The sequence below is a fragment of the Castanea sativa genome, chromosome 6 (assembly GCF_040712315.1).
Source record: "Castanea sativa cultivar Marrone di Chiusa Pesio chromosome 6, ASM4071231v1".
In the NCBI taxonomy this organism is placed as follows: domain Eukaryota; kingdom Viridiplantae; phylum Streptophyta; class Magnoliopsida; order Fagales; family Fagaceae; genus Castanea; species Castanea sativa.
Genome location: NC_134018.1, coordinates 2,098,808 through 2,118,246, shown reverse-complemented (window position 1 = coordinate 2,118,246; position 19,439 = coordinate 2,098,808). Strand labels below are relative to the sequence as shown.

General features: G+C 33.2%; 2 protein-coding genes across 3 annotated transcripts; both read left to right on the top strand.

The window, feature by feature from the left end:
• The first annotated feature begins 7,173 nt into the window (after window positions 1-7,173).
• LOC142638185 (disease resistance protein RPM1-like) lies at window positions 7,174-10,026 on the top strand. Its single transcript, XM_075812198.1, has one exon. The coding sequence runs from the start codon at window positions 7,198-7,200 to the stop codon at window positions 10,024-10,026; it is 2,829 nt and encodes a 942-aa protein (XP_075668313.1). The 5' UTR covers window positions 7,174-7,197.
• A 6,154-nt stretch (window positions 10,027-16,180) lies between these two features.
• On the top strand, window positions 16,181-16,995 carry LOC142641665 (heavy metal-associated isoprenylated plant protein 47-like). 2 transcript variants are annotated; one of them, XM_075816142.1, is made up of 4 exons: window positions 16,181-16,194; window positions 16,310-16,376; window positions 16,488-16,566; window positions 16,660-16,995. In XM_075816142.1, the coding sequence occupies exons 2-4, from the start codon at window positions 16,371-16,373 to the stop codon at window positions 16,980-16,982; spliced, it is 408 nt and encodes a 135-aa protein (XP_075672257.1). In that variant the 5' UTR covers window positions 16,181-16,194; window positions 16,310-16,370; the 3' UTR covers window positions 16,983-16,995. The 2 variants fall into 2 exon arrangements, with proteins under 2 accessions (XP_075672257.1, XP_075672258.1); XM_075816143.1 differs by lacking the exon at window positions 16,181-16,194 and having other exon boundaries at window positions 16,309-16,376.
• The last annotated feature ends 2,444 nt before the right edge of the window (window positions 16,996-19,439 follow it).

The window sequence follows — 19,439 nt, the reverse complement described above, 5'->3', positions numbered from 1 at the left end:
TTTGCAGTGTTGGGAATTGAATTCCTGGTTGTTCTCAATTGTGTTTTAATAGATTATGGTGATATGGAATCCATGAAAGAGAGTAGTATAGATCATGGTTAGCTTTGTGATTCATGAATGCTGAAAGTGAATGACCGAAGACAAAGCAAGGAACATGAAGGTAGAGACAGATAGCTTTAGCTTGACCTTTTTTTTGTTAGGGTTTTCAATAAGGGATATGAGCTGCATAAAAAGAAAGCATGAACAAGGCTGCTAGACATGTGGAATAAAAAGGTAGCACATGGTACACTCAAGGGATTAGTATAAGCAGACAACCCCACTTAGATAAAAGAAAGGAGAGAGAAATAAACGTGTACATCAGCCTGTTATGATATATCTAGAGCGCATGTATTTTATGATTTATGTTAATGTTAATCTTGTAGTTTGGACTATATCATGGAGATGAAATGGATGACGTTTAAAATACATTTGTCTCGGTAAAGGTAGAAAGCATATTGCGATAGTAGCAGTTTTGGAATCTTAAATACAATCTATGTATTTTCGTTTTATTCAAAGTCTTCTTCAATCAAATTTCATTGTTTGAACCTCTTTTCCTCTCCCTTATGTGTGGTTGTTTGTATTCAAAGTCTTCTTCAATCAAAAGCTTCCATGCTATTTTATTGTGTCTCTAATTTTCTATATGCTTAGAGAGAGTATGGTTGTTGTAAGAATTCGTTTCCTTAGAAATAGAAGCATTGGCCATGGTATACATTGAGGGCTGGAATATATGCCTGTCACGATCAAGTCCAACAAGAAAAAACAACTTGCAATAGTGAAGTGAAACTGACCAGTCTCTTCTGCTTCTCATTGTAGACAATATAGGTGCTTCTATTGAGTGATTAATATGCCCTTCAATAATCTATCTCATAAATCTAAATTTCAAATGTGTCTTAGGCATTAACATTGTGTATCTTCAATCTTGTAACTGTTTTATGAAGATTTACAAGCCCCTACTAACAAGATACATAATTTTATAATTCTCTTAGCCCTTTTTTTACCTGACCTTCTTACGGGGTCTTTTAAATTCAAGCCTCTTTTTTTTTTTTTTTTAAAGAATGCTTCCATAATAGTTCTAATTCAAATATTCTGTTCTCATTTCTCTTCTGATTATGGTCTTGACTTACAATAGATCAGCTGCCTGTGGAGTCTTACTCTTTCGAGACTGTTATTTGTATCTGTAGATCAGTTGAATTTCCCACTGACTAGTTGTTTGAGGAAATCTTAAGAGTATTGAAGCTTGGTGGGACAATCCTAGTTCATAAGAATCCTCAGTCTACTGTTGGAGAAACAAATAAGGTAATTAGTTTGAAGTTTTGTGATTATATGAAATTAGTTTGAAGTGATAGATTTTAATAGGATTTTCTTACAAATAACCTTTGCTCTTGAGCGCAAGTTACTGATGGCGGGTTTCTTAGAAGTGGGAGTTCTCAAATCAACGGTTCCATCAGAAGTTAAATCTTTTGGGGTAAGTTTTTGTCTCTAAGCCTGTTTAAAGTGGTACTATTTTGTTCTCTACCCCCTCAATGCAACATTTTCTAAAAATTGGAGATTTTAAGATGTATATATCATATGGTAAGGAATTTGGCTTTGTTTCCGAAACTGATTATAACTGCATAGCTCCAAAGGCCATGTACTTTATTATTCTTTGAGCCGTGAAGGTGAACCTAGTATATGCAAATCTTATGGTGCTTTGATGCTTGAACTTCAAATGTCTTCCAAAGTAATAAATAGATAGTGAAATCAAAGCCTAATGAAGTTCTTCTATAATTGTTGTGATCTAAGTTTATATGGTTATATTTTCTCATTTTTCCATATGAATCAGCAGTCCATAGGAGTCGCAAGCTGTCAGCCTTTAGCAATAAAAATGACAAATGACTGTGGGTCTTCCCTGTCCCTTTCACCTTTTTCTAGTAAGATTTTGAGATTCTTGAAAGCAAGTCCAAAGTTTTTCAACTTGCAAATGATGTGAAAGGTCATGTTAGGTGTATTGTGAAAACAAACACAGCAACAAGAGTAAAAAAACAGGATGAAACATCCATTGAGAAATGGTCTCATGTTTGAATCAGTATCAGTTAAAGAGGCTGCGTATCAAACTTTCTATGAGAAAAGGGATACTACCTTTTTTTTCCTGGACATTAGCTATTGGAGTATTGTCCATTGCAAAGGAAAAAAAATTATGCTTCATTTCAATCTTTTACTTTGTTAGATAAGAAGACTATCCACTCACCCACTCATTGCTACTATTTGATTCAAAATAAAGTAGGGAGAAAGTAATAAAGAGGAAGGTGAAAATTCCATGATGAACATGAAAGTCAATTTCTCCATTATTGTTTAGGTTAAATGAGACAATATATCTTCATGATGCTGAGAAATATCCTTGCAAAAGGCTTGTAAGTTGTAAGTCTAACCTTGTAGAATCTCACTGATGATGACTTCAAAAAAGCTTTAATGGCTTTAGGTCCTACTGCAGACTTCAAACGATTTTCAAATTGGGAAGCAATCACCATAGTATCTAGTACATAATAGGTTTCTCCTTTCAGTAGTCCATCAAGTAGGTACTTACCAAAAAAAAAAAAGTTCCTTCAAGTAGCTTACTAGAATTAATGGAACACTAAATAAATGATGAAGCTTATATGGCCACGTTCAAATTCCCATATAATTTTAATCACCTGATCAATGATATTGATACATACACGCGCACACATGCATGCACTCACTTAGGACCTATTTAAAGCTTCTATAAGAGTGAGGAAGTGATATAGCTTTATAGAACTGATGGAACATTCTTATGTAATAGAAGCCTTCATCAAGAGTCACTCTTGGTCACTAGATTTTTCCATCACATAATAAAGGCCACAACTACCTAGTTAGTTTAGAGGGAGAATAATTAGCAACATAAAATTTTAGCTGTCACAAGCATGGTATTTTTTTTTATGCATTGATGTAAGTGTGACATGGTGTTTTGTGTCTGGGGACTTTTATATTCGCCTGTGGCATGGTATTATGTGTCTTAGCCTCCTAGGCCTTTATATTGGGTATACAGGTATCAAACTTCTTGGCCTTCTTTTGAGTTGAATAAACATGGCTGTCCAACACTCTTTTGTAGTAGCTAATGGTTCCTAGGACCATCCACTAGTTCTTTTAAATTTACTTTCAATTCAGTCTTGAATTCAGTGCCTTTTGTGTCAGTTTCTTGAAGACATTAAATAGAATCTAGTTATGCATATATATATATATATATATATATATATATATATATATATATATATATATATATATATATCTCCTTTCCTTTTCCCTTTTATTTTGTATTTTGTTTTTAAAAGAAGTAGATTGAGAAAAAAAGCCCAAGTTGAGTTTGTGAAGAGAGTGAAAATTTTGTTCGTGAATAGTTTTATGTTCTAATTCTTTGGAAAGGGGGGGGGGGTGGGGGATTGCATAGGTCATTAATTTTTTTTGCAGTTGCAATGCCAAAAGCATGTAAATACCTAATGAATTCTATATGTTTGACAATGCAAAATGGATCTGCAATAATTCAAGGACTGCTGTGGGATTGGATTTGGACCTTGGGGCTCTAAATTGGTGCTTGGAGAAGAACATAAGTAGAGTTGGGGCTGATGGGTATTCCAGAATATCCCTCTTTCATGGCAATGCCTTGCAACCTCTTGAGGCCAAGCTAGTCAACTTTGAGCCTCAAGAATTGATAAGTAAAATTACACTACAAGAGGGCAAAGATGGTTCTAAGACTTGTGCATTGGAATATACCGTGCAAGTGGGATCTATTGCTGATGATAAGCTATGAAGCACGGGTGCGGGTGCGGGTGCGGGACTCGACAATTTTTGAAAAAGGTGGGTGCGGGTGTGGTGGGACTCGGCAATTAAAAATTATTAAAAATATTTTTATTTATATTTTCTATATATTTTTACTATTAAAATATTCTTAAAAAACATATTACTATGCCTTGATTCACAAAACAAAGAAAGAAGAAAGTAAGAAACACAAAACAAAACACAAAACCAAAAAGAAAACACAAAAGAAGCAACAAATATTCAAAATAAAATTGAGGAAGGATAGATTTAGGGTTTTTGGGTCTCATTCAGAGCCGATTTCGGCTAATCCGGCATGATTCAAGGCCGATTTAGGGCATGTTTCGGTCGCCGGTCGATACAACCTGATATGGCCAATACGGCATGATTTTGGCCGATTCGGCCCGAATTGAAGCCGAGTTGGTGCGAGTCGGCTGAAAAAAAAAAAAAAAAGTGGCAGACGCGACTCGACGCGACACCGACACGCGAGCAACGGCGTCCCTCGCGCGTCGCTGCGTCGCGCCGTGTCGGACGCGGGTGCGGCACCTCTGGCGCCGCGTCCGTGCATCATAGATGATAAGTACATAAAGAGTTTGCCACTGCCTCCTAGAGACATTGTTTGTGCATTTAACTATAGTTTTTGTTGTCTTCATAAACGTGCAGAGCTGGTTTTGTATCTTAATTATGTCCTTGATGCCTTGTCAAAATAAGGTGGTATATTTGTGATGGATTTATATGGTGGGACATAATTATTTGTGAAGGCCAATTATGACCCTCGCAAATAATTTAGTATTAGCGAGGGTATATTTTTAACTTACAAAAAAAATAAACTTTTTGCAAGAAATTTTTATTGTCCCTTGGAAATAGTTTGGTGGGAACATTTCCTTTCAAAATTTGTTACATTTTAATGATTATTTGTGAAGGTCTATTTTAGCCCTCGCAAATAATTTAGTATTAGTGACGGCATTTTTTTAACTATCACAAATAAAACACTTTTTGCGAGAGATTTTTAGTTGTCCCTCGCAAATAATATGGAGAGAAAATTTTCCTCCAAAATATTAGTATTTGTGACGACTATAACACATAATTGCGACAATTTTTTTTGGTCACAAATATTTTACATTTTACTAAGTATTTGCGAGGGCTTTATTTTGCCATCACAAATAATATTTTTTGAGAGGGCTTTTTGGGTCTGTCGAAAATTCTTAGTCGCTAATAGGCATTTTTTTTGTAGTGTGAGCATTCTATTAGCCATATCAACAAGTTCTTTTAATGAGATAATGGGAACGACTAAAAAGAAATTTTTTAATAAAATCCAAGGACTAAATTGAAAGTTTTGAAAGCATAAGGACTAATGTAAAAAAAAAAAAAAAAAAAAAAAAAAAAAAAAAAAAAAAAAAAAAACTTAAATATAAAAATCAATAAGGTATTTTAACCAAAATCCTCACACAAGTTATGGCAAATATAGGGTTTAAGTAATCAATGAATCCAAGAGAAGTGAACAAGTAGGAAAAAATATTTTTTATTAAATGATACCACGTCATCCATATCAAAATCCAATAAATGAGAGTCATGTATATAAAAATATTTATCCACTAACATATGGATTATATGTCTTTCATTTATTAGTAGTGTAGTTATTTTTTACTGATATATTTCACACTTATTAGATTTTGATGTTGCTGACATTGTATTATTTGATACCAAATACCTTCTTGAACAATTAGAGGGTATGGTGAATATAAATTTCTTGTTCCACTTTTCGTGTTCACTTTATGCTTCCCATTAGAGTCCTAGACAGATACAACTTTTCGAGTTTCCTTTTTAAAACTCATCCAAAATGTAGAAATCATTATCTTACGCTCTTAGCCTAAAATTTGAGTTATTAGATTTTTTTTTTTAGAGAGTTTTAACCTAAAGCGTTCAAAAGTTCAACGGTTGAGCTAACTGAAACCCACAGAGTTATTTGATAGTTAGATGCTATCATTTAATAAAAAGTTATTTTTAATTAGCACATAAGATCAAACTTAAAAGCTCAATGAGAGACCATAAAGTTAAGTTTTCATTTTTTTTTTCTTTTTAATTTTTTTGTTTTTGAGAAACAAACACACACCCACACAAGAGAGATAAAAAGAGGTTCTAATATAAAAGTACACAACAAACTCCACTCAAAAGTCATGATAACTTTTAAAGGAGTGTGAGTCAAATTATACTATATACAACATACTCTCTTAAGCAATGTGGGAGAGTGTTTTTTTTTTTTCTTTAATTCCATAATTTGGAGAGAGGTGATTTAATTCCATAAGATGGAAGTTGTAATATTTGTGGCTTCTTGCGTGCAAATTGAGTTAAATACATTCTTGCTTTGTGATATGGTATCTTTTTTTTTTCACAATGCCACACCATTTCGTAGAACTGTGGTTTGGTATCAATTCTTTGTCAGTCCAAAAAACATGCGCATAACTTTAATTGGCTCTTAACATATTCTTTGTCAAAGTCATTCTACTATCCCCGCTTGAATCAGAGTACTAATTTGCCTAGTAACGAGTCCAAAAGTGATCATGGTGACGATATTAGAACGATGTATATTTGTCTTAAGCATGTACAATATATATATATATACACACACACATACACACATGTCACTTAAGTTCGGATAATTTTTAATCATAATCTCGTATTTTATTAATTTTATTGACTTTCAGTGTATATCTTGCTGTTAAAAACTTGATTTTACAAGAATTATATATAGAAAATTCAATTTTACATTCTTTGTTCTTTGTTCTTTTTTTTTTATGAACGAACGGAGAGAGGTCTGTGGTCACCCGGTCCACAGTAGTTATAGTTCGCGCCTAGTATGAATGCTCTTATGGTCACGCTTACGGGATGAGTTACGTTGTTTGTTCTAAGAAAAATATAAAACTTTATCCTCATCTTCTAAGAAATCAAAACTTTAACTTTTTATGCGGTGAGTTTATGAAAGAAAGACAGGACAGGCTCCTCTATTCAGCTATTCCTCCCTTTTTCATTTTTATTTATTTATTTAATTAATTAAATTTTTTTAATGAAAAAAGATGGGCTCCACTTCTTCTTTCGGAAGAGAGAAGTAACGGTTGATTCTTTTCTTTGAGGACATCCTATACCAAAATTATGATGAAAGTAAGCTAATAAAGATCCATGTATGGATAAATTTACATATGAGGTGTGGTTGAAAACAAAGAAAGAAGCCAATCTCAGGCAATATTTGACCATAGAGGAGAATTAGATTCAGATGAAACAATTTACGTTTATTCATGAAAAAAAAAAACAAAGATATGATTTGCTTTTTCATTGAATAACAAGAGAGGCGACATGGCAGAGACGGCGGTATCCCCTCTTATCGACAGGCTGCTTCACTTGCTGACCCAAGAAGCAAAACTGTTAGGAGGCATACATGGAGAAGTTGCTGACATCAAAGATGAACTAGAGAGCATTCAGTCCTTCCTCAAGGATGCAGATGCAAAGGCCGTAGCTGAACAAGACATTGACGAGGGCGTCAAAACATGGGTGAAACAAGTAAGAGAAGTAGCTTTCCACATAGACGTTGCAATCGATCAATACTTGCTTCAGGTGGCACTACATGATCCTCATCCAAGTGGCATCCGTGGTACCCTCCAGAAAACCACTCACTTACTCAGAACAATAATACCTCGCCACAATTTCGCAGCTAAGATTCAAGAGATCAAGGCATCAATTCAGAAAATCAATGAGAGAAGTAAAAGATATGGCTTCCAATCCACTGCTCAAGGATCGTGTAGTGGTGCTCGGGGTATAAGTTGGAATAATGACCCTCGAAAGGATACCCTTTATCTTGACAATGCAGATGTTGTAGGAATTGAATCTTCTATAGATGAATTGATTAGCTGGTTGGTAGGAGGATCTCCTCATCGTACTGTGGTTTCAGTGGTAGGAATGGGGGGACTAGGTAAAACCACTCTTACCAAGAAAGTCTATGACAACCAAATGGTAAAAGGGCACTTTGACTGCCATGCTTGGATCTCAGTTTCTCAGTCTTACAAAATAGAAGATTTGTTAAGGAGCATAATAAAGCAGTTTTGCGAGGGCAGAAAGGAGCTCCCTTCGTCGGGAATTGATGCAATGGATGAACAATTGTTGGTCAATAAATTGAGGGATTACTTACAGCAAAAAAGGTATGTGGTTGTATTCGATGATGTATGGAAAATTGAATTTTGGGATAGCATAAAACATTCTTTACCTGATAATCAGATAGGTGGTAGAATTATTATCACAACACGTAATAGTGAGGTTGCTAATTATTGTAAAAAATCTTCACATGTTCATGTTTACAAGTTGCAACCACTACCTCGGGACAAGGCTTGGGACCTCTTTTGCAAAAGGGCTTTCCAATTTGATTTTGAAGGTCATTGTCCCGCAAATTTAGAGAAATTGTCTCATGACATTGTTGAGAAGTGCGGAGGATTACCACTTGCAATTGTTGCTATAGGTGGTCTTTTGTCAACAAAAGAAAAAAATATGTTTGAATGGAAAAACTTGCACGATAGCCTTGGCTTTGAGTTTGGAAGAAATCCACATCTTTCAAGTGTCAACAAAATTCTATCCCTAAGTTTTGAAGACTTGCCTTATAACCTAAAGTCTTGTTTCTTATACCTTGGTATGTATCCAGAGGATTACTCAATTAATTGTATAAGATTGTTTCGACAATGGATAGCTGAAGGCTTTGTGAAAGAAATTGAAGGTAAAACATTAGAAGAGGTTGCACAAGAATTCTTGATAGAATTAATCCATAGAAGTTTGGTTCAAGTATCGGAGGTCAAATTGGATGGAAAAGTTAGACGATGTCGACTCCATGATCTTTTGCATGAGATTGTCCTCCAAAAGATGAAGGATTTGAGTTTTTGTCATGTACTATTGAAACAAGAGTCAAGTTTCGAAGGACTAGTTCAACGCATGTCAGTAAACAAAGTTTCATATAATGTTCTCAAAGGATTTAAGGACAAAAAAATTCATTCACTTTTATTGTTCAATCTTGATGAATTGCCAAAGTCTTTTATAAGTCCCTTCTTTTCAAATTTCAAGTTTTTGAAAGTAATGGATTTTGAAGAGGCTCCATTGGATCACATTCCTAAAGATGTTGGAAGTTTATTTCACTTAAGGTATTTAAGTTTGAGAAATACCAAAGTAAAAAAGCTTCCAAAATCCATAGGAAAGTTGCAAAATTTGGAGACTCTAGATCTAAAGCAAACCCTAGTGTCTGAATTACCAATAGAGATTAACAGGCTTCGTAAGTTGCGACATCTTTTAGCCTACTATCACGACTATGGACTAGATTTCAGTTTGGCTTCTCAAAAAGGGGTAAAGATACAAAAAGGGGTTGGATGTCTAGAGGAGTTGCAAAAGTTGTATTTTGTGGATTTGAATCATGGAGGGGTTGATCTAGTTAAAGATATGGGAAAGTTGAGACAATTGAGGAAGCTTGGAGTGAAAAACCTATCAAAGGAAACCATGAGGGCTTTATGTGCCTCTATTGCAACAATGAACCACCTGCAATCTCTTGATATAGCTTCAATAAGCGAAGATGAGATCATTGATTTACAATCCATTTCAACTCCACTTCAATGTCTTCAGCGCCTCTACATAAAGGGGCATTTAGAGAAGTTCCCAGATTGGATTCCTAAACTTCAACATCTAGTCAAATTAGGGATTTATTGGTCAAAGTTGAATGAGGACCCAATGAAAGCCCTTCAAAATCTGCCTAATTTGTTGGAACTTGAAATCTCAAGACAAGCATACAATGGAGAGCAATTGCATATTAAGATAGGAGGGTTTCCAAAACTCAAAATTCTAAATCTCCAATTCTTGAATGCATTGCATTCGTTGATGATAGATCAGGGAGCATTGCCTCTTCTTGAAAAATTTGTGATTGGGCGTAGTCCGCAACTAAAAGAGGTGCCGTGTGGAATCCTACATCTGAGAAACCTCAAAGAATTGAGATTTATTGATATGCACAAGGAATTCGAAGAAAGTTTGGATCCTGAGCTAGGATCACATTACTGGATTATTGAGCACGTACCCATCGTTTATCTCTTACACAAGGTTCGCACAGGATTTTACGACCTTGAGGCCCGCATTCTTCGTTCCAAACATTTGATAGGGTCATAAGGGAAAACAATAAATCAAAATGATGATTATAACGAGAATGATAGCAGCAATATCAATGCTTAGTTGAGAAAGGTTAGTGCAATTTTTAGCTTTGATTTTACTGCTTTTTTTTTCTTTTTCTTTTTTTCTTCTTTCCTAGTGAATAATATGTCGTGGGAGTTGGGTTGTAAATTTGTATGGTAAAAAGCAACGGTTGTCCATTTTATTTTGCATTTGATGAAATATGTGATTCACCACCTACGGCTTTCTTGGTATGCTTATTTGGATTTTGTTATTTTTCATATTAAGCTAAAATTGCACTTTATGTAAAATGTAGAGGCAAAAACTACTTTACTAAATTGTGTGTGTGCTGAACATAGTAATGTACAATACTTGTATCAGAACAAAACAAAACAAGTAACAGAGAGAAGTGAACATTGGCAAAAACATTGGTCTAAGGATTTTACAATGTTGCACTTTACCCCTATTTAGTGTGTGTTAGGCGAAGATCCGTTTAGATGGAGGGATTAAAAATAAAATCTTGAAGCATATAATTTGAGATTTTTACCTTTTTTTAGTGTTAACTTCTTTACTAATCAAACTTTGTTCATTTGTGGTAGGTAAACAATCAAGTTCAATTCAGCAACGCTAACTCAAATCAGTAAGTAGACTTTTCCCCATAATGTGACACTTTAATAGATTGAGTCCTCAATATTCCTATTAGATTATTTTATATGTGAACCTTTGTGCTAGAATTGCTGGGCTTTTTCTGCAGACACGGATGGAAAGTGAATATAACTGCTGTAGCTGGGCACGTTTGGCTTATTTTTTTCAAGAGAATCAAGTAGCAAATCTCAAGGTTTTGCTTTTACATGTTGGTAGTTGTCTCCTCTAGTGTGGAGCTCATTATTTCAGTCCAAATATGTGGTTGTTTTACCATAATCATGGGTTTGTTGGTGTTATTTTCCTCATTTGATTTGCAATCACCCTTTAATTGTTTATTTTGTAAAATGACTTGAACCTCTTTGAATTGTTTTATCTATGGTTTGCATCACTCTTTTACGATCTATATATATATATATATATATATTGGGAGTCCTAACCATTATCAGCATCTCATCATTCCTTAGTGAATAATTAAGTGCATCTGTTGATGATTATGAACTAGGAAATCTAATTCAACATATAAGGTGAATAAGGAAACTAAATAAAATAAGATCGATTCTGGATCGTAAAATGTTGGTTTCCTAATATCATGTTCTGAATTTTGACATTGTCACCTAGATAGTCTGAACCCCAATCTGGTAAATTGTTGGCTCTAATATCTAGGAGGATTACCACTAAATGTGGTAGAATTGGGACATCATCAATATCAACATTGTTACTAAAACTGTGCTTAAATGCCTAGGAGTTCTATGTAAGAAATTGTTTATAAAAAAAATACTCTTGGTGTCACAATAATCAACAAAGATGAGAAATATCTAGGTGTTTTCTTGTTTGTGCGATGATAAAAAATGCAATCTCTTGGCCAAATCAAACAAAGGGTGAGAAAGAAACTACAACAATGAAAGGAAACCTTTCTTTAAAATTAAAAAAAAAAAAAAAAAAAAATGATGGAAGGAAAAGATTTTATGGAATGTACAATTTTGATTAAAGTGGTGGCCTAATTTGTACCTATGTATGCCTCTCATAATTTGCTTTACGCTCCTTGACATCCTTTGTTCTGAACTAATTGCTATAATGAGAAGGTTTTGGTGAAGTCAATTAATCTACTTATTTGGGGCAACAAATTTTGAAAAATGGAGTTGGTGGATGAGATCTTCCTTCCCCATCGTGAGGCTGCCACAGTTAAAAGCTAACCAATTTCTCATTTGGCATCCCAGAAACTGCACTTTCATTTTTTAAAACGTCACTTTTGTCCTAGTGCAACTTTTTTCTAATAACTCATTTTCACAATGCATAAGAAATAAGTTATTCCAAATGTACACAATGCATGTTGTTGAAGGCTAATTGACTAACGGATTTAGACCAGCGCTTTAATTCCAATGGTTGCTTCATTGTAAGAGGTGCATACTTTATGTTTATGGACAAATATGGAGAAGAGAAACCATATAGGTGAGAGCTCAAATTCAAGTCGGCTCTAATAAATACATGGGGTTGTGTTTGGTCTGCAAATGTGCCTAATAAAATCAAATTTCTTTTGTGCTTTCTCTATAATACTTTGCACACTAAGAGCAATCTATTTGCCAAGAAGATTAGCTCAAGCTCTGTGTGATCGATCTCAATTGTGAAGAAGTCGAGATAGTTGCACACATTGACACACTGTGTTCATGCTGTAATAGACGTTGGAGGTCTGGACAACATGTAGGTTGCACATTGGTGAGTTGTAGTCAATGGCCATGGAGTTCTGTGACATGCTAGAATGGGATCATGTAGCTCACTAGCATCGTATGAATTTAGATCTCTTTTTCAAGATTGTATGGCAGCTCTGGTGTCACAGGAATAACACCATGCATTTATTCATTTACTTTATAAGCAATTAGGGGGTGTGTATGGGTTAAGAGGAGAAAATATTAAAATAACATTAATTTTCAAACAATATAATTAGTAGTTAAGTTTTACAAACTATATTTTTTACTAGTATCTCGAGTTTAAAAGACTCGATTTTGGGGCTATAAATCGAGTCTTTAATGCTCGATTTTTATGGTCTGATTCTGTCTGATGTGGCATTTTTTCCAAGTGGCGACTACTTGAAAATCGAGTCTCTAAGACTCGATTTACAACCAAAAAATATTTCCTCTGCCTCCATCCATTCCTAGAGCAAAACCCACCACCAAAAAAAAAAAAAAAAAACGAACGCACTCAGCCCACCTAGGTCGCGCGACCCAGGCCACCGCGCGCCCAGGCAGCGCGCCCAGGCCGCGTGACCCAAGTGGGCTGAGTGTGTTCGTTTTTTTTTTTTTGTGTGGTGGGTTTTGCTCTGGGAATGGATGGAGGCAGAGGAAATATTTTTTGGTTGTAAATCGAGTCTTAGAGACTCAATTTCCAAGTAGTCGCCACGTGGAAAAAATGCCACATCAGACAGAATCCGACCATAAAAATCGAGCATTAAAGACTCGATTTATAGCCCCAAAATCGAGTCTTTTAGACTCGAGATACTAGTAAAAAATATAGTTTGTAAAACTTAACTACTAATTATATTGTTTGAAAATTAATGTTATTTTAATATTTTCTCCGGGTTAAGATTTGGTGTACTTTTCAACCCAATACAATCTACTCGAGTTGAGAAACCTGTGACCTAACCCAAGATAGTTTTAATAACTAACCCAACCCTAGTCTTAGAATTTTTTTCTCTCCTAATTTCATTTTTTGAAAAAGAAATTGAATTGTCTTTTCAATCTACTATTAAAATTCATTGTTCAATAAATGATTGTAATTTTCATAATTTGATATAATATTACAGCTTTATCAAATCTGTCTTAAATTATCAAAATAAATGAAACTAAAATATTTAAAATACAAATATTTCTGTTTTTTTCTAAAAAATAAAAATATATATTTTAAATTATTAATAGCCTAAATCATTAGATGGGTTATTAAAGCTAACAATAACAAAAAAAGATCGACCCACGAAAATCAAGTCCAGACATCCTGCATCGTGTTGGATATTAGGTTTACAAGTGACTTTAAATGTGGATGTGGGGCAAAATATATCTCACATCAAATTGCCCAAAGTAGGTGTTGGTGTGATCCAATAAATCCGTGAGCCTCTCTATACAATATGCCCAATTGTCCATCAAAATGGAGCCGAAAGGCCCGAAACAGCCCTTTTTACTGTTTATTTTATAAATAAATGTTACAAAATGATATATATATATATATATATATATATATATATATATATATATATATAGAATATATTATTTGTATTGTAATTAATTTTTTTTTATTTAATTTACCTGTCATTAACGAAAATTTTTAAATTAATTTGTGCATACGGCATAGTTTGAACATACAATTATTTTTTTTTTTTTGCCTTTTTATTTTTTGCTTTTCGTGTTGAAAGAGAGAAGTTTGCGTTGGAGATTGCGGTTGGGCTGCCATTAGCAGAATGAGATTTTCCAAGTCATGACAAGAGGCAACGACTTTTCTTCTAAGACGAATTAGTACTGTCAAATTTTGCAAGCTGTGAATATATATATATATATATATATATATATATATATATATATATATATATAGAGAGAGAGAGAGAGAGAGAGAGAGAGAGATTCCAATTAAACCTTTAAATTGAGTCTTAACACCATTCATGAACTTTTGTAGTTCTTTTATTTTTTGCTAAAACAAGTTCATGATATATATTTTAGTAGGGGCAGAACTAAGAATTTTTGTTTGGGGCTCAAGTTGCGATACTCATATATTTATCAAGACAACCTCCACACACATATATAAATTTATACAAACATTTTTTTTTTTATATATACACACTCTTAAAAGACCTTATTATATTTATATATACACACACCCAACAAAAAAAAACCTTAATATTTTCAATCAAAATTATGTTTGATGGCGATTTTTCATAAAATAAAATTTATTTTTCCATTTTCAATTTTTCATAGTGAAATTCTTAAAAAGATTCATTTTAAATACAATATATCAAATTTTATACTAAAGTAAGTATAAAATATTTCAATTGAACTAATGAAATTTTCAAAAATATGAGTAATCCAAAACTTAGAGTAATATATTAGGTTCCAAATATATTTGAAGCTATCTTACTCTAACCCATTATGTGACAACTAAAAACACATTTCGTGTGTAGTTTTAGTGATAATTTTTTTTTAATGAGTCAATGACTTGTTAATCGCCATATAATGAGTTGAAAAAGATAAATTAAATATATTTGTTACCAAATATTTAATAGATATAAGAGTACATTTTACAATAAAAAATAAAGTTATATCTTTATAACTATTAGACCATTTATATTTTTTAAGAGCATCATTGGACTAATTCAAATATTTTAGGGGGGGAGGGCAACTCTTATTTTTGTAGACTAAATTGTGAAAACATTAAATCAATTATATATATTTAAAAAATTCAAAATTTTGGAACTTCTACATAGCCCTATATTCTAGAAAATACTGAAGTTATTACAAATTTTATTAGTAAAAGGACTTACAAATTAACTGAAACGGCAATAAATATAATTAGTATATGACATTAACAATGATAAACAAAATTTTAAACTAATTATTTATGTTGTGTTTAAAAGTTGACATATTAGTTTATAATGTTAATGCACGAAACTTTGTATTAGTCATAACACACTCTTGTATTTTTTTTTTTTTTTTTTGAGAGAGCAGTACTCTCTTGAATTTCGATGGTTCATGATTGGACTGATTAATACGTTAAATGATTTGGCTTGCACCTAATACACTCAAAGCAACATACCCAAAATACATGTTCATATATGATTAGTTTCAATCCTGTGTCCCATACTCCCATCTATTGCATGCAGGCATTGCATTATTGGACGTGTCCCATCTAACGCACTGCATTATTGGACGTGTCCCACTTAGTGCACTGCATTATTGGACGAAAGCTCTATCTAACATATATATTAAGTACATGTTACAGTGTACAGAGAAATGTAATGGTCTACCACAACGAAGGCACTAAAACATAAATGTTGCCAACAAAAAAGAAGGCTAGTTAAAGTGAATATTTCAAGGTACATAAGGCAGATACAAGTAATATGTAATGCAGCATGCACATGGAATTACATTAATATACAGGGCATACAGGGATACCAAATAGACTATTGGTTATAAGGAAAACCTATTATAGTACATTACTCATCACAATTATCAAATTTATTGAGGTAACACCCTTTTGTGAAAGAATTAATTTAGGAGATAGGAAAAATTGGTTAATGAAAAATTAGAGAAGACTGAAATTAAAGTGAACTGTTGGGCAGAACTGGCACGATCTGTAGGACTCAAGCATTTGTCATCACAAAAACAATCAACTAGATTATATGAATACCCATTCCCCATGGCTAAAATAATTACTGCATGTACAATGCAACTATAAAGTTGAACAATTTATACTCTTTATTTTTCTATCCTAGTTAAGATCGTGGTTTCACGTCACAATTTCAATTAATTTTTCAGTTGTGTAAAGGTATGTGTGTGCGCAACAATATTTATCCTTTTTTTTTTTATTTGAGCTTAAGTAACAAGTATATTCACCAACAGGCTATATAAGACCTACAATTCTTTTTTCCCCATTAACACAGATTAAGCACATCATAGTTTTCTGACAGAGGCTGCAGCTTGTATTGTTGCCTGCTCTAAACCATGAAGGTAAACTTCAATGCTAATTACACCATATTCATTCTGTAGAAAGAAAAAAGGCTTTGGAATATACTTAGATTTTATTACAATACTGTGAGCTTTTTATCTTATATGGTGTAGCAAAAAATAGTTATCAAGGTGCAAATGGCCTGTGACAAATGCAGAGCCAAGGCCATGAAGATTGCAGCAATAGCAGATGGTTAGCACCAAATCACTCCTAGCTTTATGGCTTTTCAGAGACAATATATTGTCAACAAGGTGGTACTTAATTACATGTTCATTGATTTTACAGGTGTGATCTCAGTTGCTGTTGAAGGAGCAGATAAAGATCAATTGGTGGTGATTGGTGAAGGTGTTGACTCAGCTAACCTGACATGCTCGTTAAGGAAGAAGCTTTGCTATGCCACCTTATTGGGTGTTGAAGAAGTGAAGGAAAAGAAGAAAGAGCCAGAACCAGTGAAATCAAAACCAGAAGAGCAAAAGAAGCCAAGTACATCTTCAACTTGTTCTACTGGATGTATTCAGTTACTCGTGTGCCCTCAATATCCACCATATCCCACATTCTATGAAGTGGCAGCGTATGATCCGAGTCCAAGTTACTGCTACATCATGTGATCTACATTAATATTTTTCTGATTCTTGCAACCCCGATTTATGAGATCTGCATTTTTTTTTTTTTTTTTACTTTTTTGGTTTCTCTTTGTTCTTTTTTTAAATTTCAATGCATTATGTCGATTCGAGTGTTACCTTGAGATGGGTTAGATTATAGTTCTTGTTTGGTTATTATTTTGGCCAATACCTGAAATATTTACTCATTTAATTTGGTTTTTATATATATTTTTAATTTGTTTAACGTGTTCTAAAGAATTTACTCTTGATATTGGAAAAAAAAAAAGTTTTAAGTTGTTTTCTAAATAATAAAAAATACTATTGGAAACATGTAAATAAAAAAAAGTATTTTTAAAACCAAAAGAAATTGAAAACTTATTTGAAAAAAAAAAAAAAAGCGATTTGTCGCAATTGAATGAGATTCCTTAAAGTCACTCAACCCATGGGTCAAACCATCAAACATGAACAAACCAATAGCCTCAATCAAAAATGCATTCCTTTAGATAGGTTGAGCATGTTGTTCGAACAAGCTTCTCTTGAATAAGTTAGTAAAACTTGTGCTCAACCTCCGAACCTAACTCATTTACCTTAAACTCTGTATGGTATCCAACCTATATTAATGGCCAACCTGATCATAATCTCGTGAGAGGCAGGCTTTGGTGTGCCCTAGCAGCTCTCTCTCTCTCTCTCTCTCTCTCTATATATATATATATATATATATATATATATGATCACTAGTTCACTTCTTCTTACATTTATATATATATATATATATATATATATATATATATATATATATATATATATATATATAAGCACCCATTTAAAAAAGAAAAATCAGTTATTTACCTTTGGAGTCCAAAATCCTTTTTATCGACTTATCATGGGAGCTGTTTTGTCCAATCGCACTAGTTGGTCTGTAAGGTAGTGAGTACGTTTCATATTGGCTAAGGCATCAGTACTCTAGTTTGCTTCCCTGTAGCATGTATAGGTATGGAGGATTTGGCAGTAAAGGATTCTCTGCAACAGTGACCTGAAATCATTCATAATGGGCATCAAAATCCTTATTATAGTTCCATAAAATCAAATTTCTACAAGGTGGTTTTGAACTTGAGTCTGTTTTATATACAAATTTGCCACCATGAAAAGAATGTTCATTTCTTTTTAATGTAGAAAAATAGTTAGGAAACCTTCTTTTTTTTTTTTTAAGTGAAAAGACTTTTATTCATTATATATAAATTTGCTGACTTTTCGTCACCGATACACGTCATTTATACACGTAAAACATCACCCAGTCACAAATACGATGCACATCAAGCTAGAGGTGATGACGCAGACTATTGGTACTAACTAAAATGCAATACAAAAAGTGCACTGCCGGAACTGTAGGAGGCTAAATACCATTCCCCACTGCTATTAAACTGCACACGCATAGGTGCAACTCTTCCCTCTCTTGGCGTTGGTTTTAGTAAACTCAAGTCTCGAACTGATAAAATAGTTTATTATCAAATAAGAATAATTAATCGGTCTCTTGATATGATGAGAAAAAATAATCATTATAAAGTGGATATAATAGAAGAAAATTAACTAATATTTTAACTTAATAATAAAATCAATTATTATGAAAGGAATATAATAGAATTAAAATTCTATCATATCTTTTTTTATTTTTTTAATAATGTTCAGGACACTATTTTTCATAAAATTTTTACATCATTGTTGACGTCATCTTTCAATGATGTTAAGGACAGTATATTTCTCATAAACTTATAACGTAATTGTTGACATCATTGTAACATTGTTATATCATTCTTACTATGCATCTATTACAATAAACAATTTAGATTAACAATTGTGAAAAATACTATCCATAAACTTATTAATAATTTTTTTTTTTTTTTTGAGAAGGGGATTTGAACAAGTATGTACGAGATATGAGTATTGGGGGATGAACAGGTGTCATTCAGATTAATAGTACTTTTTAAGTTTTTTTTTTTTTTTTTGCTCAACAAGTATATTGTATACCAAGCTATATAACTATAGACCTACAATTTCTTCCTCCATTAACACAGATTACGCCCACCAAAGTTCTCTACACAGAGATTGCGTGTTGTCCCCTCTTATAAAAGCATGAAGCTAGGTAAACCTCATTAATTACAAAAAGCTCTAGAAAACAACACTTTTAAGAATCTTCGAGAGAAGATTACAAAAAGAGTGTTAGGGTGAAAGGAAAAATATATTTCCAAAGTAGGACGTGAGATCCTAATCAAAACAGTTGCACAAGCTATTTCCACATTCTCCATGAGTATTTTCAAAATCCCAAAGTCTCTTTGTGATTCTATAAATTCTATTTTGGTAAAATATTGGTGGGGTCAGACCAAAGATGAGAAGAAAATTCGTTGGATCAATTGGAAGAAATTATGTACTCCAAAGGATAGAAGAGGTATGGGATTTAGAGATACC